Source organism: Rhinoraja longicauda, chromosome 7 (genome assembly GCF_053455715.1).
Source record: "Rhinoraja longicauda isolate Sanriku21f chromosome 7, sRhiLon1.1, whole genome shotgun sequence".
Classification (NCBI taxonomy): domain Eukaryota; kingdom Metazoa; phylum Chordata; class Chondrichthyes; order Rajiformes; family Arhynchobatidae; genus Rhinoraja; species Rhinoraja longicauda.
The window spans coordinates 1,796,299-1,819,709 of NC_135959.1; the positions used below are offsets into that span (position 1 = coordinate 1,796,299).

General features: G+C 51.2%; 1 protein-coding gene across 1 annotated transcript; it reads left to right on the top strand.

The window, feature by feature from the left end:
* Nucleotides 1-3,199: 3,199 nt before the first annotated feature.
* On the top strand, nucleotides 3,200-22,146 carry sfrp2l (secreted frizzled-related protein 2 like). The gene is made up of 3 exons (XM_078401960.1): nucleotides 3,200-3,969; nucleotides 11,771-11,851; nucleotides 19,009-22,146. Exons 1-3 carry the CDS (start codon nucleotides 3,438-3,440, stop codon nucleotides 19,323-19,325), a joined length of 930 nt encoding a protein of 309 aa, XP_078258086.1. The 5' UTR covers nucleotides 3,200-3,437; the 3' UTR covers nucleotides 19,326-22,146.
* The last annotated feature ends 1,265 nt before the right edge of the window (nucleotides 22,147-23,411 follow it).

Sequence of the window (23,411 nt, forward strand, 5' to 3'; positions counted from 1 at the left end):
CCTCTATCTCTCCCTCCCTCTATCTCTCCCCTCCCTCTATTTCTCCCTCCCTCTATCTCTCCCTCCCTCTCTCTCTCCCTCCCTCTATCTCTCCCTCCCTCTCTCTCTCCCTCCCTCTATCTCCCCCTCCCCCCTATCTCTCCCTCCCTCTATCTCTCCCCCCTCCCCTCTTCCTGCCTCTCCTGATTTCTCTCTCTCCTTCCCCCTGCACCTTGGTGGGGTTGCCTGGTCTCAGTTCCCCCCCCTCTGTGACAGCTCTGGTCTCTGGAGCTCCTGCTGTCTCACTGTTATCAGCTTTCACTGTCTGTCTCTCCCTCCTGTTGGTCCCTTTCTTCTCCCAGCCTCTGTCTCTCTCTTTGTCCGTCCGTCACTGACTTTACTGCCCTGCCTTTGTCTCCCTGATGTTTGGTGTCTCGGACACAGACTGTTTGATGGGACTGTTGTAGACGGAGATTTACTGCGTTTAACCTGGTAGTGTGTGACGGGGCGGTGAAGAGGGAGCTTCACTCTGTGTCCAACCCCAGCATTGAGCTCAGTTTAAATCGAAGGTAGGCGCAAAATGCTGGAGTAACTCAGCGGGACAGGCAGCATCTCGGGAGAGAAGGAATGGGTGACGTTTCGGGTCGAGACCCTTCTTCAGACTGATGTCAGGGAGGAGGCGGGACAGAGATAGGATGTAGTCGGAGACAGGAAGACTGGGGAGGAGAAATGGGAAGGGGGGCAGGGGATAGAGAGGGTAAACAGGGACTATCTGAACTTAGAGAAGTCAATGTTCATATCACTGGGGTGTAAACTGCCCAAGCGAAATATGAGGTGCTGTTCCTTCAATTTGCGCTGGGCCTCACTCTGACAATGGAGGAGGCCCAGGACAGAAAGGTCAGACTGGGAGTGGGAGGGGGAGTTGAAAGTGCTGAGCCACCGGGAGATCAGGTTGGTTAAGGCGGACTGAGCGGAGGTGTTGAGCGAAACGATCGCCGAGGCTGCGCTTGGTCTCGCCGATGTAGAGAAGTTGACATCTGGAACAGCGGATACAGTTGATGAGGTTGGAGGAGGTGCAGGTGAACCTCTGCCTCTCCTGGAAAGACTGTCTGGGTCCGTGGATGGTCGAGGGGGAGGGAAAGGAACAGTTTAGTTTATTGCCATGTTTACCGAGGTACAGTGAAAAGTTTTTTTGTTGCGTGCTAACCAGTCAGCAGAAAGACTCTACATGATTACAATCGAGCCGTCCACAGTGTACAGACACATGGTAAAGGGAATAACATTTAGTGCAAGAGAAAGTCCAGTAAAGTCTGATTAAAGATAGTGCGAGGGTCTCCAATGAGGTAGTTGGTAGCTGAGGACCGCTCTCTAGTTGGTGAGAGGACGGTTCAGTTGCCTGATAACAGCCGGGAAGAAACTGTCCCTGGAATTTAGAAGGATGAGAGGGGATCTTATCGAAACATATAAGATTATTAAGGGGGTGGACACGTTAGAGGCAGGAAACATGTTCCCAATGTTGGGGACCAGGGGCCAGAACCAGGGGCCACAGTTTAAGAATAAGGGGGTAGGCCATTTAGAACGGAGATGAGGGAATTTTTTTTCCAGTCAGGGAGTTGTAAATCTGCTGGAGCTGATTTCTTAGCACTTGGCGCAGTTCTGCGCTTCGATCCGACGGGTGAGGTGAGTACCGTCAGCGTGGAGCGGAACGCTTGGCTGGAGGAATCCGAGGCCGACGGCGACAGTCACGGGCTCTTTCGTGATGAGAGTTCGCCGGGGCAGAACGCGCTGCTACGCGGAAATCGTTGCTGGAAGTGACACTGGCAAGTTTGCGGATGACACAAAGCTGGGTGGCAGTGTGAACTGCGAAGGGGATGTTAGGAGGTTGCAGGGTGACTTGGACAGGTTGAGTGAGTGGGCAGATGCGTGGCAGATGCAGTATAATGTAGATAAATGTGAGGTTATCCACTTTGGCGGCAAAAACAAGGGCAGATTATTATCTCAATGGTGTCAGATTAGGTAGATTTTAGAGATACAGCACGGAAACAGGCCCTTCGGCCCACCGGGTCCGTGCCGACCAGCGATCCCCGCACACTAACACTATCCTACACACACTAGGGAGAATTTTGTACATTTACCAAGCCAATTAACCTACAAACCTGCACGTCTTTGGAGTGTGGGAGGAAACCGAAGATCTTGGAGAAAACCCACGCAGGTCACGGGGAGAACGTGCAAACTCCGTACAGACAGCGCCCGTAGTCGGGATCGAACCTGAGCCTCCGGCACTGCATTCGCTGTAAGGCAGCAACTCTACCGCTGCACCACCGGGACCCCCCCCCCCCCCCCCCCGGGGAGGTGAAGTGCAACGAGATCTGGGTGTCCTTGTACACCAGTCACTGAACGTAAACGTGCAGGTACAGCAGGCAGTGAAGAAAGCTAATGGCATGTTGGCCTTCATAACGGGAGGATTTGAGTACAAGAGCAAAGAGGTCCTTCTGCAGTTGTATAGGGCCCTGGTGAGACCACATCTGGAGTATTTGGGGCAGTTTTGGCTTCCTAATTAGAGGAAGGACGTCCTTGCTATTGAGGCAGTGCAGCGTAGGTTCATGAGATTGATCCCTGGGATGGAGGAACTGTCATATGAGGAAAGATTGGAAAGACTGTAGGTCAGTCTGAAGTAGGGTCTCGACCCGAAACGTCACCCATTCCTTCTCTCCAGAGATGCTGCCTGACCCGCTGAGTTACTCCAGCATTTTGTGATACCTTCGGTGTGTACGGGCTCTGTGCGTGTACGTGCCCTGTGCGTGTGCGGGCCCTGTGTGTGTGCGGGCCCTGTGTGTGTGCGGGCCCTGTGTGTGTAGGGGCCCTGTGTGTGTGCGGGCCCTGTGTGTGTAGGGGCCCTGTGTGTGTGTGCGGGCCCTGTGTGTGTAGGGGCCCTGTGTGTGTAGGGGCCCTGTGTATGTAGGGCCCTGTGTGTGTGTGCGGGCCCTGTGTGTGCGGGCTCTGTGCGTGTACGTGCCCTGTGCGTGTACGGACCCTGTGTGTGCGGGCCCTGTGTGTGTGCGGGCCCTGTGTGTGTGTAGGGGCCCTGTGTGTGTAGGGGCCCTGTGTGCGTGTGCGGGCCCTCTGTGCGTGTATGGGCCCTCTCTGCGTACGGGCCCTCTCTACGTACAGGCTCTCTGTGTCAGTGGTAACCAGTGTCTCCCCTCTCCAATCGCAGGTGGGATGCGGAGGGAAGTCGCCTGGATGTGAATCGCCGCTGATGACAGCCTAGAGGAACGTTCCGGAATCGGAGATCGAGGTTGCTTCTGAGGGACGGAGACCTCCGTTGACCTGGAACTAAAGTAGTTGGCGTCTCCTCAGCTGAAGACTTGGTCCAAGTTGAAGGCCCCGCAGTAGGCCGGTCTAGTCCTCTCCAGCCCCAGCGCCTCGTTGTGTTTGGGGTGGGGGTGGGGGAGGCCATGGTGCGGCAGGGTTTGCCTTCCCCGACAGGGTGGGCAGGGGGAGGCATCTCAGGGCCGGCCCCCTTGCTGCTGGCCGCTCTCCTGCTGTGCGCGCTCCCGGCTCCAGCCTCGGCCTCGCCGGCGTTCCCGGATGTGGGCCGCAGCCAGTGCAAGGCCATCCCGCACACCATGGCCCTGTGCCACGGGGTGGGCTACAGCCAGATGCGCCTGCCCAACCTGCTGGGCCACGACTCCATGAGGGAGGTGGTGCAGCAGGCAGCCTCCTGGGTGCCCCTGCTCAGCAAGCAGTGCCACGCCGACACCCGCAAGTTCCTCTGCTCCCTCTTCGCCCCCGTCTGCCTGAGCGAGGTGCGCGAGGCCATTCGGCCCTGCCGCTCGCTGTGCCGCGACGTGAGGGACGGCTGTGCCCCGGTCATGCTGGCCTTCGGCTTCCCCTGGCCCGACATGCTGGGCTGCGACCGCTTCCCCACCGACAACGATCTGTGCATCCCGGCCGCCAACTCCGCCGAAGACACGGCCCAGCACCAAGGTAAGGCAAGAGACAACAGACAATAGACAATAGACAACAGACAATAGACAACAGACAATAGACAATAGGTGCAGGAGGAGGCCATTCGGCCCTTCGAGCCAGCACCACCATTCAATGTGATCATTGCTGATCATCCTCAATCAGTACCCCGTTCCTGCCTTCTCCCCATACCCCCTGACTCCGCTATCCTTAAGAGCTCTATCCAGCTCTCTCTTGAATGCATTCGGAGAATTGACTTCCACTGCCTTCTGAGGCAGAGAATTCCACAGATTCACAACTCTCTGACTGAAAAAGTTTTTCCTCATCTCCGTTCTAAATGGCCGACCCCTTATTCTTAAACTGTGTGGGCCCTTGTTCTGGACTCCCCCAACATTGGGAACGTGTTTCCTGCCTCTAAGGTGTCCAACCCCTTAATAATCTTATACGTTTCGATAAGATTATTACCGCCCATCGCACTCCACTGCCCCCTCCGCCCCACCCCCCACCGACCGGGAACCTGATGGGTAATTTTCACACGGAGCCTGCTGGGTTTCAATTTTAGTTTAGTTTAGAGATACAGCGCGGAAACAGGCCCCAGAAGCCTGATAGCAGAAGGGATATTAGAGACACAGCGTGGAAACAGGCCCTTCGGCCTAAGATGCACGAGTCCTCATGCCCACCTTACTCACCTTTGTCCCGCGTGTAGAAATAGCAAGTTTCCTTGCAAATTGGTCTTATAATTTAGAAAGTTATTGACATTTTAAACTTTAATGAATCCCTTTTCCACTTGCCCAAGATGGTCGCCGGGGGCGGGGGCTGCCCGAGTAACGGGAGCGGCGGCCAATGAGGGGCGGGAGAGTGGAGCAGAAGAGGAGGGACTGGAAGAAGGTGGAATGGCGGTCAAGAGAGATTTGGACCCAACTCCACTCGGGCTAATATATATTCCTCTTAACCCGTCCTATCCATGTACCTAGCAGAATCAGAATAGCCTTTATTGTCATCCAAAAAAACAAGTCTTCTGGACATAATTCCGTCACCCACAGTCCAACAATAAGAGCAATAAAAATAAGCAACAACACACACACACAATCACAAACCAAAACATCCATCACAGTGAGTCTCCTCCAGTCACCTCCTCACTGTGATGGAAGGCCAGAATGTATTTTCTCTTCCCCTGCCGTCTTCTCCCGCGGTCAGGCTGTTGAAGTTGCCATGTCGGGGCGGTCAGGGCTCCCGACATTGAAGCCCCCGCCGGGCGGAGAAAATCCCGCGGCCTCTCCAGGCGGTGCCGGACGGTGAAAGGTTCGCAGCGGGCCGACCCAAGCCCCGCGACCTGTCTAAATGTTTCTTAAAAGTTGTCATAGTATCTGCCTCAACTACTTCCTCAAGCAGCTCGTTCCATACACCCAAAATTTTCCTCCCAATCTTTTTCGCCTCATCTTATTTCATAAGGCCTCTGTATTTCTTGGTGTCCCTACTCTGGGTAAGAGACTCTGTGCATTCACCCTATCGTTTACCCTCATGATTTTATACACCTCTATAAGATCACCCCTCCGCCTCCTGCACTCCAAGGAATAAAGTCCTAGCCTGCCCCCAACCTCTCCCTATAGCTCAGACCCTCGAGTCCTGGCAACATCCTCATATGGCACGGTGGCGCAGCGGTAGAGTTGCTGCCTCAAAGTGAATGCAGCGGGTGCTGTCTGTACGGAGTTTGTACGTTCTCCCCGTGACCTGCGTGGGTTTTCTCCGAGATCTTCGGTTTCTCCCCACACTCCAAAGACGTACAGGTTTGTAGGTTAATTGGGTTGGTATAAATGTAAATTATCCCTTGTGTGTGTGTGTAGGATAGTGTTAGTGTGCGGGGATTGCTGGTCGGCGCGGACCCGGTGGGCCGAAGGGCCTGTTTCCGCGCTGTATCTATAAACTAAACTAAACTAAACAAAATCTTCGAGGACTGAGATGAGGAAAAACTTCTTCACCCAGAGAGTTGTGAATCTGTGGAATTCTCTGCCACAGAAGGCAGTGGAGGCCGATTCACTGGATGTTTTCAAGATAGAGTTAGATTTAGCTCTTCGGGCTAACGGAATCAAGGGACATGTGGAGAAAGCAGGAACGGGGTACTGATCGGCCATGATCATATTGAATGGCGGTATTTATTCACAAAATGCTGGAGTAACTCAGCAGGTCAGGCAGCATCTCAGGAGAGAAGGAATGGGGGACGTTTCGAGTCGAGACCATTCTTCAGACTGAAGGGTCTCGACCCGAATCGTCACCCATTCCTTCTCTCCTGAGATGCTGCCTGACCTGCTGAGTTACTCCAGCATTTTGTACCTACGATTTGTACCAGCATATGCAGTTATTTTCCTACACATATTGAATGGCGGTGCTGGCTCGAAGGGCGTAATGGCCTTTTCTATGTTTTGTCTGCAGTCTTTCCAGACACTCTCAGTCCACTCTTTAACGACACCCTTCTGACATCAGGGTGACCAAAACCGAACACAATGCTCTAAGTGCGGCCTTGCCAACATCTTATGCAACTGTAACCTGATGTCCCAACTTCTATACTCGATCCCCTGACTGATGAAGGCCAATGTGCCAGGGGTTATGAAACGTGGAGAGAATGTTCACTGTTTCTCTTTCCCTGGGGCCGCCTGTTGTTCAGTATTTCCAGAATGTTCTGTTCCAGCTTTGAATTCCATCTAGTTTAGCCTCGGGCTACACACATCCAATCATTCTTTAGTTTAGACACAAAATGTTGGAATAACTCAGCGGGACAGGCAGCATCTCGGGAGAGAAGGAATGGGTGACGTTTCAGGTCGAGACCCTTCTTCAGACTGAAGAAGGGTCTCGTCCCAAGATGCTGCCTGACCCGCTGAGTTTCTCCAGCATTTTGTGTCTACCTTCGATTTAAACCAGCTTCTGCAGTTTTTTTCCTACATACTTAGAAACATAGAAACATAGAAAATAGGTGCAGGAGGAGGCCATTTGGCCCTTCGAGCCAGCACCGCCATTCATTGTGATCATGGCTGATCATCCACAATCAGTAACCCGTGCCTGCCTTCTCCCCATATCCCTCGATTCCACTAGCCCCTAGAGCTCTAACTAACTGTCTTTTAAATACATCCAGTGAATTTGCCTCCACTGCCCTCTGTGGCAGAGAATTCCACAAATTCACAACTCTCTGGGTGAAAAAATTTCTTCTCACCTCAGTTTTAAATGGCCTCCCCTTTATTCTTAGACTGTGGTCCCTGGTTCTCTACTTCTTTAGTTTAGTTTAGTTTAGAGATACAGCGCGGAAACAGGCCCTTCGGCCCACCGAGTCCGCGCCGACCAAACGATCCCCGCACACTAACACACAACCACGGCGATCACCACACACAAACCTGCACGTCTTTGGAGTGTGGGAGAAAACCCACGCAGTAACGGGGAGAACGTACAAACTCCGTACAGACAGCACCCGTAGTCGGGATCTCCAAAGACGTACAGGCGTGACGGTTGAAGACAGATACAAAATGCTGGAGTAACTCAACGGGACAGGCAGCATCCCTGGATAGACGGAATGGGTGATGTTTCGAGTTGAAACCCTTCAGACCTGAAACGTCACCTGTTCCTTCTCTCCAGAGATGCTGCCTGACCCGCTGAGTTACTCCAGCCCTTTGTGTTTGTCTTCAGTGTAAACCCGCATCTGCAGTTCCTTTCTGCACATTAATTGGCTTCTGTAAAAATTATAAATTGTCCCGTGAGTGTGTGTGTTAGAGTGTGTGTGTTAGAGTGTGTGTGTTAGAGTGTGTGTGTTAGAGTGTGTGTGTTAGAGTGTGTGTGTTAGAGTGTGTGTGTTAGAGTGTGTGTGTTAGAGTGTGTGTGTTAGAGTGCGTGTGTTAGAGTGCGTGTGTTAGAGTGCGTGCGTCAGAGTGCGTGCGTCAGAGTGCGTGCGTCAGTGCGTGCGTTAGAGTGTGTGTGTTAGAGTGTGTGTGTTAGAGTGTGTGTTAGAGTGTGTGTGTTAGAGTGTGCGTTAGAGTGTGTGTTAGAGTGTGTGTGGTAGAGTGTGTGTGTGTTAGAATGTATGTGTGTTAGAGTGTGTGTGTGTATGAATGTGTGTGTGTTAGTGTGAGTGGGTGTTAGTGTGTTAGTTAAAGTGTGTCTGTCAGTGTGTTAGTGTGTGTATGTGTGTGTTAGATTGTATGTTAGAATGTGTTAGAGTCGGTGTTAGTGTGAGTATGTGTTAGTGTGTTTGTTAAAGTGTGTGTATCAGAGTGTGTTTAGTGTGTAAGAAAATAACTGCAGATGCTGGTACAAATCGAAGGAATTTATTCACAAAATGCTGGAGTAACTCAGCGGGTCAGGCAGCATCTCAGGAGAGAAGGAATGGGTGACGTTTCGGGCCGAGACCCATCTTCAGACTCAAGTGTGTGTGTGTTAGCGTGTATGTGTTAGAGTGTGTGTGTTAGAGTGAGTGTGTATTAGTGTGTTAGTTAAAGCGTGTTTATCAGTGTGTTAGAGTGTGTGTTAGAGTGAGTGTGTGTTAGTGTGTTAGTTAAAGTGTGTGTGTCAGTGTGTGTGTGTTAGTGAGAGTGTGTGTTAGTGTGTTAGTTAAAATGTGTGTGTCAGTGTGTTAGTGTGTGTGTGTGTGTGTTAGTGAGAGTGTGTTAGTGTGTTATAGTGTGTGTGTCGGTGTGTTAGTGTGTTAGTGAGAGTGTGTGTTAGTGTGTTAGTTAAAGTGTGTGTGTGTCAGTGTGTTAGTGAGAGTGTGTGTTAGTGTGTTAGTTAAAGTGTATGTGTGTTAGAGTGTGTGTTAGAGTGAGTGTGTTAGTTAAAGTGTTTATCAATGTGTTAGAGTGTGTGTTAGTATGAGTGTGTTAGTATGAGTGTGTTAGAGTGAGTGTGTGTTAGAGTGTGTGTTTAGAGTGTTAGAGTGAGTGTTAGTATGAGTGTGTTAGTGTGTGTTAGAGTGGGTGTGTTAGAATGAGTGTGTGTGTGTATGTCAGTGAGAGTGTGTGAGTGTTAGTTAAAGTGTGTGTGTGTTAGTGTGTGTGTGTGTGTTAGTGAGAATGTGTGTGTCAGTGTGTTAGTGTGTGTTAGTTAAAGTGTGTGTGTGTTAGTGAGTGTGTGTGTGTGTTAGTTAAAGTGTGTGTGTCAGTGTGTTAGTGAGAGTGTGTGTTAGTGTGCTAGTTAAAGTGTGTGTTAGTGTGTGTGTGTTAGTGAGAGTGTGTGTTAGTGTGTTAGTGAGAATGTGTGTCAGTGTGTTAGTTAGTGTGTGCGTGCGGGGTGATTGCTGGTTGGCGTGGACTCGGTGGGCTGAAGGGCCTGTTTCCGCGCTGTGTAAAGAGACAGAGGGAACAGAGATTGGAGAAGGTGCTCTCTCCCCCCTCTCTCCCCCCCGTGCCGGGTGTTTGGGGGGTGGGGGAGGCTGTGAGTGGCGGTACCTCCAGCAAGGCTTGGCCCACAAGGAATCGCTGTGCGTAGGAGCCTGGCAATAACTACCTTTCCTTCTCCCAACAAATGTCAGCGAAACCCTTGGGGGTTTGTAAAAAAAAATTGGCAGCTTTAACTGCAGTTTTATTGAGACCGTATTTTTATAAAATTGAGTCGGGGGTTTTGGAAACCCTGCTTGGAGCTGATTGTGAATTCTCTGGCACTGAGTTTGCCAGTAAAACAGCCCAGTGTCTCGGCCAACACAGACCCCATTGACTGGCAGGTCGAGACTGGGAACTGCTGAAAGAGCAGCTCTGTCTCAGACTCGCTGGGTGCCCCGCGAGAGTTTTACAACCAATTAGTTGCATTCTGCAGTCTCGTGTCGGGCCGACGTGCCCAAGAGTGAGTGAGATCTCGCTGTTACAGGCGTCAGGCCCCTGCGCCTCTCCCAAACACCAGGTCAGAATCCTCCCCATGGACACCTCCACCAGCAACCATCATATCAGTCTGAAGAAGGGCCTCGACCCGAAACGTCACCCATTCCCTCTCTCCCAGATGCTGCCTGACCTGCTGAGTTACTCCAGCATTTGGTGCAGGAGGAGGTCATTCAACCGCTATTCACTGTGATCATGGCTGATCATCCATAATCAGTACCCCGTTCCTGCTTTCTCCCCATATCCCTTGATTCCGTTAGCCTTAAGAGCTAAATCTAACTCTTTCTCTTGAATTCATCCAGTGAATTGGCCTCCACTGCCTTCTGTGGCAGAGAATTCCACAGGTTCGCAACTCTCTGGGTGGAAAAGTTTTTCCTCATCTCAGTCCTAAATGGCCTACCCCTTATTTTTAAACTGTGTAACCCCTCGTTTTGTTTTGTTTTGTTTTGTATAGTTTAGTGACACAGCGCTGAAACAGGCTCTTCGGCCCATCGAGTCCACGCCGACCAGCGATCCCCGCACATTAACACGATGCCACACACACACACTAGGGACAATTTACACATACAACAAGACAATTAACCTACAAACCCGCACGTCTTTGGAGTGTGGGAGGAAACCGAAGATCTCGGAGAAAACCCACGCAGGTCACGGGGAGAACGTACAAACTCCGTACGGACAGCGCCCGTAGTCGGGATCGAACCCGGGTCTCTGGCGCCGTGAGGCAGCAACTCTACCGCTGCGCCACCGTGCCATGTTTACAGTTTTAGATAGGCACGTGGATATGCAGGGAATAGAGAGGTATGGATCACGTGTAGGCAGAGGAGATTAGTTTAATACGGCATCGTGTTTGGCACAGATAAAATGGTGGCACAGTGGCGCAGCGGTAGAGTTGCTGCCTCGCAGCGCCAGAGACCCGGGTTCGATCCCGACTACGGGCGCTGTCCGTACGGAGTTTGTACGTTCTCCCCTTGACCTGCGTGGGTTTTCTCCGGGTGCTTCCACATTACAGATTTTCGTGTGTTGTTCTATGAACCTTCCTTCCAATGACTCCATCTACACTTCACGCTGCCTCGGCAAGGCTAGCAGCATAATCAAGGCCCAGTCTCACCCCGGTCACTCCCTCTTCTCCCCTCTCCCATCAGGGCAAGAGGTACAGAAGTGTGAAAACGCACACCTCCAGATTCAGGGACAGTTTTTCCCCAGCTGTTATCAGGCAACTGAACCGTCCTCTCACCAACTAGAGAGCGGTCCTGACCTCCCATCTACCTCATTGGAGACCCTCGGACTATCTTTAATCAGACTTGACTTGACTTTACCTTGCACTAAACGTTATTCCCTTATCGTGTATCTACACTGTGGACGGCTCGATTGTAATCATGTGTTGTCTTTCCGCTGACTGGTTAGCACGCAACAAAAAGCTTTTCACTGTACCTCGGTACACGTGACGACAAACTAAATTAAACTATTGTGGGCTGAAGGGCCTGTTTGTGTGATGTACTGTTAGGGTCGCCAACTGTCCCGTATTAGCCGGGACATCCCGTATTTTGGGCTAAATTGGTTTGTCCCGTACGGGACCGCCCTTGTCCTGTATTAGGCCCGGGGGGCGCTGTAGGCCCGGACACTGTAGGCCTGGACACTGTAGGCCCAGGGGGGTGCCGTAGGCCCGGATACTGTAGGCCCGGGGGACAGTGTAGGCCCGGAGGCCCGGGCGCCACCTATTGGAGGTTGCGTGGCAACTGGCCTCCCGGCCCGGGCGGCTGCCATTGGTGGAGCGGGAGCACGTGGCCGCTGGCTGGGTGAGGTCATGTGGGCCACGGGGCGGTGACGTCACCTTTTGTCCCTTATTTGGGAGTGGGGAAGTTGGCAACCCCTTATGTACTGCTCTATGTTCTATGAACAGGATCTATGAACAACTATGCACTTGAGGAATGAATTATAATTGAATATATTACCGGCCGTCTTTTGTATTTCAGAGTTGAAGGTGTGTGAAGCTTGCATCTCGGAGGGAGAGGTGGAGAAGGCCATCCTCGCACAATACTGCAAAAACGACTTCGGTAAGATTCAGATCATAAGTGGTAGCAGAATTAGGCCATTCGGACCATCAAGTCTACTCCGCCATTCAATCATGGCTGATCTATCTCTCCCCCCTAACCCCATTCTCCTGCCTTCTCCCCATAACCCCTGACACCCGTACTAATCATGAATCTATTTATGTCTGCCTTAAACATATCCACTGACTTGTGGCCTCCACAGCCCTCTGTGGCAAAGAATTCCGCAGATTCATCTCCTTCCGAAAGGAACATCCTTTAATTCTGAGGCTATGACCTCTAGTCCTGGTCTCTCCCACTCGTGGAAACATCCTCATTTCTCTTCTGGCCCCTGTCTCACCCCCCCACCATTTAGAAAATAGACAATAGGTGCAGGAGGAGGCCATTCGGCCCTTCGAGCCAGCACCACCATTCAATGTGATCATGGCTGATCATTCTGATAATAGAACATAGAACAGTATAGCACGTGGCGTGGCGGTAGAGTTGCCGCCTTACAGTGAATGCAGCGCTGGAGACCCGGGTTCGATCCCGACTACGGGCGCTGTCTGTATGGAGTTTGTACGTTCTCCCCGTGACCTGCGTGGGTTTTCTCCGAGATCTTCGGTTTCCTCCCACACTCCAAAGACATGCAGGTTTGTAGGTTAATTGGCTCGGTAAATGTAAAAATTCTCCCTAGTGTGTGTAGGATAGTGTTAGTGTGCGGGGATCGCTGGTCGGCGCGGACCCGGTGGGCCGAAGGGCCTTTTTCCGCGCTGTATCTCTAAACTAAACCAAACTGAACTAAAATGCCTTTCGGCCCACAATGTCCGTGCTGACCATAATGTCAAGATAACCTCATCTCCTCTGCCTGTACAAATCCATATCCCTCGTGATGGTAGACACAAAGTGCTGGAGTAACTCAGCGGGTCACGCAGCATCTCTGGAGAGAAGGAATGGGTGACGTTTCGGGTCGAGACCCTTCTTCAGACTCGACCCGAAATGTCACCCATTCCTTCTCTCCAGAGATGCTACCTGACCCACTGAGTTTACCCAATGTAGGGGATTCAAGAACGAACGATTTAATAGGAACCTGAGGGGCTACTTTGTCACACAGTGGGTTGATGGATGTACAGAACAAGGTGCTGGAGGAGATGGTTGAGGCAAGTACTATCACGTGTAAAAGATATTTGGACAGGTACATGGATACATGGTACATGGATACGTAGAAAATAGGTGCAGGAGGAGGCCATTTGGCCCTTCGAGCCTGCACTGCCATTCATTGTGATCTTGGCTGATCGTCTACAATCAGTAACCCGTGCCTGCCTTCTCCCCATATCTCTTGATTCCGCTAGCCCCTAGAGCTCTATCTAACCAGAGAGATGTGAATCTGTGGAATTCTCTGCCACAGAAGGCAGTGGAGGCCATTTCACTGGATGTTTTCAAGAGAGAGTTAGATACAGCTCTTGGGGCTAACGGAATCGAGGGATATGGGAAGAAGGCAGGAAGAGGGTACTGAATTTGGATGATCAGCCATGAATGGCGGTGCTGGCTTGAGGGGCCGGATAGCCTCGTCCTGCACCTATCTTCTATGTTTCTAATGGGTAAGTTGGACCGAAGGGCCTGTTTCTGTGCTGTATGATTCTATGACTGTAGAGAGAGAGAGAAATTCTGGACCCTGAAGTCCAGCAACTGAGGTCCAGCCACCACAGAGCAATGAGTTAAAATGGGAGGTACAACATTTCCAGAATGGATGATTTATCGACAATTAATGTGGATAATGTAGATTAATCTACAATTAATCAGGGCAGTTCCATGATGTGTCCCTGCTCCAGATATCTGGGTTTTATCATGACCTCTGGTTTTGTCTGTCAGTGTGGAGTTTCATTCTGAAGAAGGGTGTCGACCCGAAACGCCGCCTATCCATGTTCTCCAGAGAAGCTGCCTGACCCGCTGAGTTACTCCAGCACTCTGTGAAACGTCACCTATCCATGTTCTCCACAGATGCTGCCTGACCCGCTGAGTTACTCCAGCACTCTGTGAAACGTCACCTATCCATGTTCTCCACAGATGCTGCCTGACCCGTTAAGTTACTCCAGCACTCTGTGAAATGTGAAGTGTAAACACTTTGATTCACACAGAGGGCGGTGGGTGTATGGAACAAGCTGCCAGAGGAGGTAGTTAAAGCAGATGATACTAAGCTGGGGGGTAGTGTGAATTGTGAGGAAGATGCAATAAGGCTGCAGGGTGACTTGGACAGGTTGTGTGAGTGGGCGGATACATGGCAGATGCAGTTTAATGTAGATAAGTGTGAGGTTATTCACTTTGGAAGTAAGAATAGAAAGGCAGATTATTATCTGAATGGTGTCAAGTTAGGAAGAAGGGATGTTCAACGAGATCTGGGTGTCCTAGTGCATCAGTCACTGAAAGGAAGCATGCAGGTACAGCAGGCAGTGAAGAAAGCCAATGGAATGTTGGCCTTCATAACAAGAGGAGTTGAGTATAGGAGCAAAGAGGTCCTTCTGCAGTTGTACCGGGCCCTGGTGAGACCGCACGTGGAGTACTGTGTGCAGTTTTGGTCTCCAAATTTGAGGAAGGATATTCTTGCTATTGAGGGCGTGCAGCGTAGGTTCACCAGGTTAATTCCCGGAATGGCGGGACTGTCGTATGTTGAAAGGCTGGAGCAATTAGGCTTGTATACACTGGAATTTAGAAGGATGAGGGGGGATCTTATTGAAACATATAAGATAATTAGGGGATTGGACACATTAGAGGCAGGAAACATGTTCCCAATGTTGGGGGAGTCCAGAACAAGGGGCCACAGTTTAAGAATAAGGGGTAGGCCATTTAGAACGGAGATGAGGAAGAACTTTTTCAGTCAGAGAGTGGTGAAGGTGTGGAATTCTCTGCCTCAGAAGGCAGTGGAGGCCAGTTCGTTGGATGCTTTCAAGAGAGAGCTGGATAGAGCTCTTAAGGATAGCGGGAGTGAGGGGGTATGGGGAGAAGGCAGGAATGGGGTACTGATTGAGAGTGATCAGCCATGATCGCATTGAATGGCGGTGCTGGCTCAAAGGGCTGAATGGCCTACTCCTGCAGCTATTGTCTATTGTCAAGTCAAGTCAAGTCAATTTTATTTGTATAGCACATTTAAAAACAACCCACGTTGACCAAAGTGCTGTACATCTGATTAGGTACTAAGGAAAAAAATGAAACATACAGTAGCACGCAAACAGTTCACAGCGCCTCCTCAATGAGCCTCAAACGCTAGGGAGTAGAAATAGGTTTTGAGCCTGGACTTAAAGGAGTCGATGGAGGGGGCAGTTCTGATGGGGAGAGGGATGCTGTTCCACAGTCTAGGAGCTGCAACCGCAAAAGCGCGGTCACCCCTGAGCTTAAGCCTAGACCGCGGGATAGTGAGTAGCCCCAAGTCGGCCGACCTGAGGGACCTGGAGTTAGAGAGGGGGGTTAGAAGATTTTTGATGTGGGGGGGGAATGTCCATTTAGGGCTTTATACGTGAATAGGAGGAGCTTGAAGTTGATTCTGTACTGTACAGGGAGCCAGTGGAGAGAGGCCAGAATCGGGGTGATGTGGTCCCTTTTACGGGTACCCGTCAGGAGTCTCGCTGCGGCGTTTTGGACCAGTTGCAGGCGGGACAGGGAAGATTGGCTGATCCCAGTGCATAGGGAGTTGCAGTAGTCTAGGCGGGAGGAAATGAAAGCGTGAATGATTTTTTCTGTGTCGTCGAATTGGAGGAAAGGTTTGATTTTAGCTATGGTTCGAAGTTGGAAAAAGCTGGCTTTTACCACAGCGTTGACTTGCTTATCAAATTTTAATGCAGAGTCAAATATCATGCCGAGGTTTTTGACATGCGGTTTGACTAGGCAGGATAGACTTCCAAGACTTCCAAGACTGCCTGTTATCGATTTGATGGAGTCGGGGGGGGGCCGAATAGGATGACCTCAGACTTGCTCTCATTTAATTGGAAGAAGTTCTGTGCCATCCAACATTTTATGTCCTCAAGGCAGTGTAAGAGGCTGTTTAAATTTGACTGGTTGTTGGGTTTCAGGGGAGGTAAAGCTGAGTGTCATCGGCATAGCAGTGGAAAGAAATGCCGTGCCTTTGAATGATTTGGCCAAGGGGGAGCATGTATAGAGAGAAGAGAATGGGGCCTAGGATGGAGCCTTGTGGAACTCCGCAGGAGAGGCTAGCTGGAGCAGAGGAATAACTGCCTATGTTGATGGCGAAACTCCTATCTTTGAGGTACGAAGCGAACCAGCTCAGGGCAGTGCCATCAATGCCAACCGTGTACCGGAGACGGTCAATAAGGATGGTGTGGTCCACTGTATCGAACGCTGCGCTGAGGTCGAGAAGGAGCAGGATTGCACAGTCGCCGGTGTCGATGGCGAGAAGCAGGTTGTTGTGTACCTTCAACAAGGCAGACTCTGTGCTGTGGTGGGCTCTGAAACCTGACTGGAAACTTTCCAGGATGGTGTATTGGTGCAGGTAGGGCACTAATTGGTTTAGAATTGCCTTTTCAAGGACTTTTGACAGGAATGGCAGTTTCGAAATGGGTCTGTAGTTGCTAGGCAAGGTGGGGTCTAGGTTAGGTTTTTTCAATAGGGGCTGGACCACCGCGTGCTTGAAACTGGTTGGAACAGTGCCAGTTGCCAGAGAACTGTTGATAATAGAGAGGATGCTGGGACCGGCTATTGCAATGACATCCTTCAGAAGGGCAGTGGGGGCAGGATCAAGGGGGCAGGTTGCAGGTTTCATAGCGGAGACAAGCTTTGCAAGGGAGGATAGAGTGACGGGTTGGAAGCAGTCCAATTTAGATGAACAGACTAGTGAGACAGCTATTGACTATCACAACATTTAGACAGGTAATGGATAGGACAGGTTTAGAAGGTAAATGGGCCAAACGCGGGCAGGTAGGACTAGTGTAGATGGGGCATCTTGGTCGGCAGGAGTGAGTTGGGCCGAAGGGCCTGTTTCCCCGCTGTATCACTGTGACCACTCTTAATTTGTCACTTTTTTGTTTATTTTTTGCATTGGTTTTGTCCTTTTGCACTATTATTGTTTATTTGCTCGTGCATGTATGTAAGTGCGTGTGTGCATGTATATGCATGTGCATGTATGTAAGTGTGTGTGCGTGCATATATGTGTCTGTGTATGTATGTAAGTGTGTGTGCATGCATATGTGTGTGTATATATATGTAAGTGTGTGTGCATATATATATGTGTGTGTATGTACGTAAGTGTTTGTGCGTATATATATATGTATGTGTGTGTGTGTATGTACGTATGTGTATGTATATGTGTGTGTTTGTGTGTGTGTGTATGTGTATATATACACCGATCAGCCAAAACATTATGACCACTGACAGGCGAAGTGAATAACATTGATTATCTTGTTACAATGGCACCTTTCAAGGGATGGGATATATTAGGCAGCAAATGAACAGTCAGTTCTTGAAGTTGACGTGTTGGATGCAGGAGAAATGGGCAGGAGTAAAGACTTGAGCGACTTTGACAAGGGCCAAATTGTTATGGCCAGACGACTGGGTCAGAGCATCTCTGAAACGGCAAGGCTTGTGGGGTGCTCCCGGTCAGCAGTGGTGAGTACCGACCGACAGTGGTCCGAGGAGGGACAAACCACAAACCGGCGACAGACAGGGTGTTGGGCGCCCAAGGTTCATCGATGCACGAGGGCAACAAAGGCTATCCCGTCTGGTCCGAACCGACAGAAGGTCGACTGTGGCACAAGTCACAGAAAATTTTAATGGTGGTCACGGGAGGAATGTGTCACAATACACAGTGCATCGCACCCTGCTGCGTATGGGGCTGCACACGGAGGACCAACAGCATGTTAGGCAGGTGGTCATGATGTTTTGGCTCATCAGGTCATAATGTTTTGGCTCATCGGTGTATGTAAGTGTGCGTGTATGTATATATATATATGTGTGGGTGTGTTTATGTATATAGTTTAGTTTGGAGATACAGTGTGGAAACAGGCCCTTCGGCCCATCAAGTCCACACCCCACTAACACTATCCTACACACGCCAGTGACAATTTACTGAAGTCAATTAACCTACAAACCTGCACATCTTTGGAGTGTGGGAGGAAACCGGAGCACCCGGAGAAAACCCACGCAGTCGCAAGGAGAACGTACAAACTCCGTGCAGACAGCGCCCGTAGTCAGAATCCAACCCGGGTCTCTGGCGCTGTGAGGCAGCAACTCTACCGCGGCGCCACCGTGCCGCCCCTAATACGTGTACTGAACATTTTTAAATTATTTAATTTACAGAGTGTTTAAATATTCTGTTGTTCCGCTGCAAGTAAGAATTTTATTGTTCCTAAGTTCATGGGAGCAGAATTAGGCCATTCGGCCCATTAAGTCTACTCCACCGTTCAATCATGGCTGATCTATCTCTCCCTCCTACCCCCATTCTCCTGCCCTCTCCACATAACCTCTGACACCCGCACTAATCAAGAATCTATCCATCTCTGCCTTAAAGATATCCACTGACTTGGCCTCCACAGCCGTCTGTGGCAATGAATTCCACAGATTCACTGCCCTCTGACTAAAGGAATTCTTCCTCAACTTGCTAAAGGAATGTCCTTTAGTTCTGAGGTTGTGCCCTCTGGTCCTAGACTCTCCCACTAGTGGGAACATTCCTCTCCCTGACACAACTACTGATCAAATTGAGAAAAAGCTTTTTCACCCAGAGAGTTGTGAATTTGTGGAATTCACTGCCACAGAGGGCAGTGGAGGCCGATTCACTGGATGAATGTAAAAGAGAGTTAGATAGAGCTCTAGGGGCTAGCGGAATCAAGGGATATGGGGAGAAGGCAGGCACGGGTTACTGATTGTGGATGATCAGCCATGATCACAGTGAATGGCGGTGCTGGCTCAAAGGGCCAAATGGCCTCCTCCTTCACCTATTTTCTATGTTTCTATGCAGTAGGACCTCCTTTCTCCTAAATTCAAATTACTCTCGCAATGAAGGCCAACATGCCATTGCCTTTCTTCACTGCCCGCTGCACCTGTTTGGTGGGATATGGGCCAAATGTGGGCAGGAGGGACCAGTGTAGATGGGACATGTTGGCCGATGTGGGCAGATCAGGGTCCGATTCCACGCTGTGTGACTCTTGCTCCCCTCTCTCTCTTCCCCCGACCCCGTGCAGTGGTGAAGGTGAAGGTGAAGGGTATCACATACGTTGACAGTGATGCCAGGCTGACATTGGAGGGCAGGGGCCGGCCTCTGCTGGCACCGGCGGTAGCGGAGATGCCCGACGAGCTGTGGCTGGCCGGGGCCGGGACCGGGACCGGAGGCGGCGATGGCTGCAGCTGCAACGAGCTGCTCGATCGCTCCACCTCCTACCTGCTGATGGGGCGGCTGTGGACCGAGGGCAGGTGGCGCCTCACCCTGGTCAGGCGGTGGCAGGGCAGCAAGCGGGACCTCCGCCGTATCCATAGGAACATCAGGAAGATCCGCTGCTAACCCCCACCCCCTCCCCTCCCTCCCCCCTGCTCCAGGCCCTTCGGCCCACCCACCCGTCCACACCCGCTCCATTCTATCCCACTCTCTCATCCACTCCCTACACACCCGGGGTCAATTTACAGAGGAGCCGATTAACCTGCAAACCCGCACCGCACGTCTTTGGAGTGTGGGAGGAAACCGGAGCACCTGGAGAAAACCCACGCTGTCACGGGGAGAATGTGCAAACTACACGCACGCACACCGCGCGCACACACAAACACACACACTCACACACACAGCCCCTCACACATACACAGATACAGGCACACACACACACCGCGCGCACACACGTACATACACAGGCATGCACACACACACACACGCTCACGCATATACACACACAACCGCACACGCTCAGACACTCGCACACACACGCACGCACATATACACACACAGACAGTGCACACAGACAGTGCACACACACACAGACCCACACACTCACACTTACACAGATGCAGGCAGGCACACACCACGCGCACACACTCGCACACACATGGACACACGCTCATGCACACACACACACAGCCCCACACACACACGCTCAGACACAGCAAACTCGCACGCACATATACACACACACACAGTGCACACACACACGCTTACACACATACTCACACACAGCCCCACACACACACGCTCAGACACTCGCACACACACGCACGCACATATACACACACAAACACGCACACAGTGCACAAACATACACATACACTCATGGACACACACACATGTTCACGCACACACACACACACGGTCTCCAGTGGCGCGAGGCAGCAGCTCTACCCGCTGCGCCGCTGTGCTGCCCCGACCACAGTCCCCGTTGCGGTCAGTCCTCTATTAGTTCAGGGTAAACCACTCGCCCCAATCATTTGCTTCACCCTCTGCCCCGGCCCAACAAAGATGGAGTTAGAGGGGGGGGATATCTGTTCACGTCAACGCTCACACCCCCCCCCCCACAGTGCAGCACCCCCGCACCCCCACACTGACACTTGTGCACACTCATGCTTACATTCATGCACACGTGCACGCCTACACTCTCGTGCTCACACTTCCCACACATGCACACTGACACTCTCGCTCACACACACATGCACACTGACACTCGCTCACAGGCACACTAACACTGATGTTCACACTCACGCTCACACTCGTGCACACAGCCACAGTGATGTTCTGACCAGGTCGGCATTTCCCCCACACCGTGAAGGTGCTGCAGTCGCTGTGAACCCTGGCACTGCCCGACCTGCACGCGGGCCCACCGGGGACCTTGTGTGAGTACCCTGCACTCCCTCTCCCCCCCCCCCCCCCCCCCCCCCCCCCCTCCCAACCAGCGGCCACCTGCTCCCACTCCACCAAAGGCGGCCGCCCGGGTCGGGAGGCGGGTTGCTATGCAACCTCCGGGCCTACAGTGTCCAAGCCTATAGTGTCCGGGCCTACAGTGTCCGGGTCTACAGCGGCCCCCGGGCCTACAGTGTCCAGGCCTACAGTGTCCGGGCCTACAGCGGCCCCCGGGCCTACAGCATCCCCCCCCGGGCCCAATACGGGACAAAGGTGGCCCTGTACGGGACCAACCAATTTAGCCCAATATATGGTTTGTCCCGGCTAATACGGGACAGTTGGCGACCCTACTCGCGATGCATAGAAAACAAATCCAAAATCTGTGCAGTGTTGTTCTCACTGGAAGCTCTTGGGTTATCAGAACAAATCTGTGTTAAAATAAACTACAGATAGACACAACGTGCTGGAGTAACTCAGCGGGTCAGGCAGCATCTCTGGGAAAAGAGAATTGGTGACGTTTTGGGTCGAGACCCTTCTTCAGACCTAGTTATTAAAATACAAAATGCTTTTGTTCAAATAAACACAAATGCAGAATAGTAACAAAATCAAGACTACCATTGGCAGTTACAATCAAACGGTTATCAGATTAAAATATTGTCAACTTTATGTACAATACACTCTAAAAATAAAGGGGAGGCCATTTAAAACTGAGGTGAGAAGAAACCTTTTCACCCAGAGAGTTGTGAATTTGTGGAATTCTCTGCCACAGAGGGCAGTGGAGGCCGATTCACTGGATGAATTTAAAAGAGTGTTAGAGCTGTAGGGGCTAGTGAGACCATCGACTGACTGCCCGCTGCCTGGAACCCTTGGCTTCTCCAGACCTTGGGATCACACTGTCACTAGCTAACAATCTGCCTATCAGGGAACCTCCCTGTGGGGTTGCCAGCTTCCTCACTCCCAAATACGGGACAAAAGGTGACGTCACTGCCCCGCGCCCCACGTGACCTCACCCAGCCCGCGGCCACGTGCTCCCGCTCCACTAACGGCGGCTGCCCGGGCCGGGAGGCGGGTTGCTACGCAACCTCCATTAGGCGAACACACTCGGCCCCGCTCCCCGAATACACTCCATTAGCCTACACTGTCCGGGCCTACAACGGCCTCTGGTCCTACAGTGTCCGGGCCTACAGCGTCCGGGCCTACAGCGTCCAGTCTACAGCGCCCCCTGGGCCTGATACGGGACAAACCAATTTAGCCCAAAATATGGGATGTCCCGGCTAATATGGAACAGTTGGCAACCCTTGCCTCAACCAGAAACGTCACCTATTCCTTCTCTCCAGAGATGCTGCCTGACCCGCTGAGTTACTCCAGCACTTTGTGTCTTATCTTTGGCATAAACCAGCACCTGCATTTCTTTGTTTCCATTTCAAAATAAACTCTGCCTGCAGAATATAAATATAGCCAAAGATTGCCTGTTGTATTGCGACTGTTGTCAGCAACTTGTAAATTTATCCAAAAAATAAACTTTCTGTTAGCAATATCTTATCTGTTGTACTGCACATGTGGTGAAAGACATCATACACCGATCAGCCAAAACATTATGACCACTGACAGGCGAAGTGAATAACATTGATTATCTTGTTACAACGGCACCTGTCAAGGGGTGGGATATATTAGGCAGCAAGTGAACAGTCAGTTCTTGAAGTTGATGTGTTGGATGCAGGAGAAATGGGCAGGAGTAAAGACCTGAGCGACTTTGACAAGGGCCAAATTGTTATGGCCAGACGACTGGGTCAGAGCATCTGTGAAACGGCAAGGCTTGTGGGGTGCTCCCGGTCAGCAGTGGTGAGTACCGACCGACAGTGGTCCGAGGAGGGACAAACCACAAATCGGCGACAGACAGGGTGTTGGGCGCCCAAGGCTCATCGATGCGCGAGGGCAACGAAGGCTATCCCATCTGGTCCGAACCGACTGAAGGTCGACTGTGGCACAAGTCACAGAAAATGTTAATGGTGGTCACGGGAGGAATGTGTCACAATACACAGTGCATCGCACCCTGCTGCGTATGGGGCTGCACACGGAGGACCAACAGCATATTAGGCAGGTGGGCATAATGTTCTGGCTCATCAGGTCATAATGTTTTGGCTGATCAGTGTATATAGAGTACATATCGGTAGTTAAGAAAGCAAACTCAATGTTAGCATTTATTTCAAGAGGGCTTGTATACAAAAACAGGGATGTAATGCTGAGGCTCTACAAGGCGCTGGTCAGGCCGCATTTGGAGTATTGTGAGCAATTTTGGGCCCCATATCTGAGGAAGGACGTGCTGGCTCTGGAGAGGTTTACAAGAACGATCCCAGGAATGAGTGGGTTAACCTATTATGAGCGTTTGTCGGCACTGGGCCTGTACTCGCTGGAGTTTAGAAGGATAAGGGGGGACCTCATTGAAACTTACAGAATAGTGAGCGGCCTGGATAGAGTGGAAGTGGAGAGGCTGCGGAGGTCAAGTCAGTGAATATTTTTGTCAGTCCCGCCATCCCTGGGATTAACCTGGTGAACCTGCGCTGCACTCCCTCAATAGCATGAATGTCCTTCCACAAATTAGGAGATCAAAACTGCAGGTGTGGTCTCACTATGGCCCTGTGCAACTGCAGTAGGACCTCCTTACTCAAATCCTCTCGCAATGAAGGCCAACGTGCCATTTGTTTTCTACACTGCCTGCTGTACCTGCATGTTTACTTTCAGTGACTGATGTACAAGCACACCCAGGTC

Excerpts from the sequence above, each read along its gene's own strand:
- sfrp2l (XM_078401960.1), top strand. The coding sequence starts at position 3,438 with ATGGTGCGGCAGGGTTTGCCTTCCCCGACAGGGTGGGCAGGGGGAGGC. Across the intron at positions 3,970-11,770 it reads AGACACGGCCCAGCACCAAG|AGTTGAAGGTGTGTGAAGCT; the intron begins GTAAGGCAAGAG and ends TTTGTATTTCAG. Across the intron at positions 11,852-19,008 it reads ATACTGCAAAAACGACTTCG|TGGTGAAGGTGAAGGTGAAG; the intron begins GTAAGATTCAGA and ends GACCCCGTGCAG.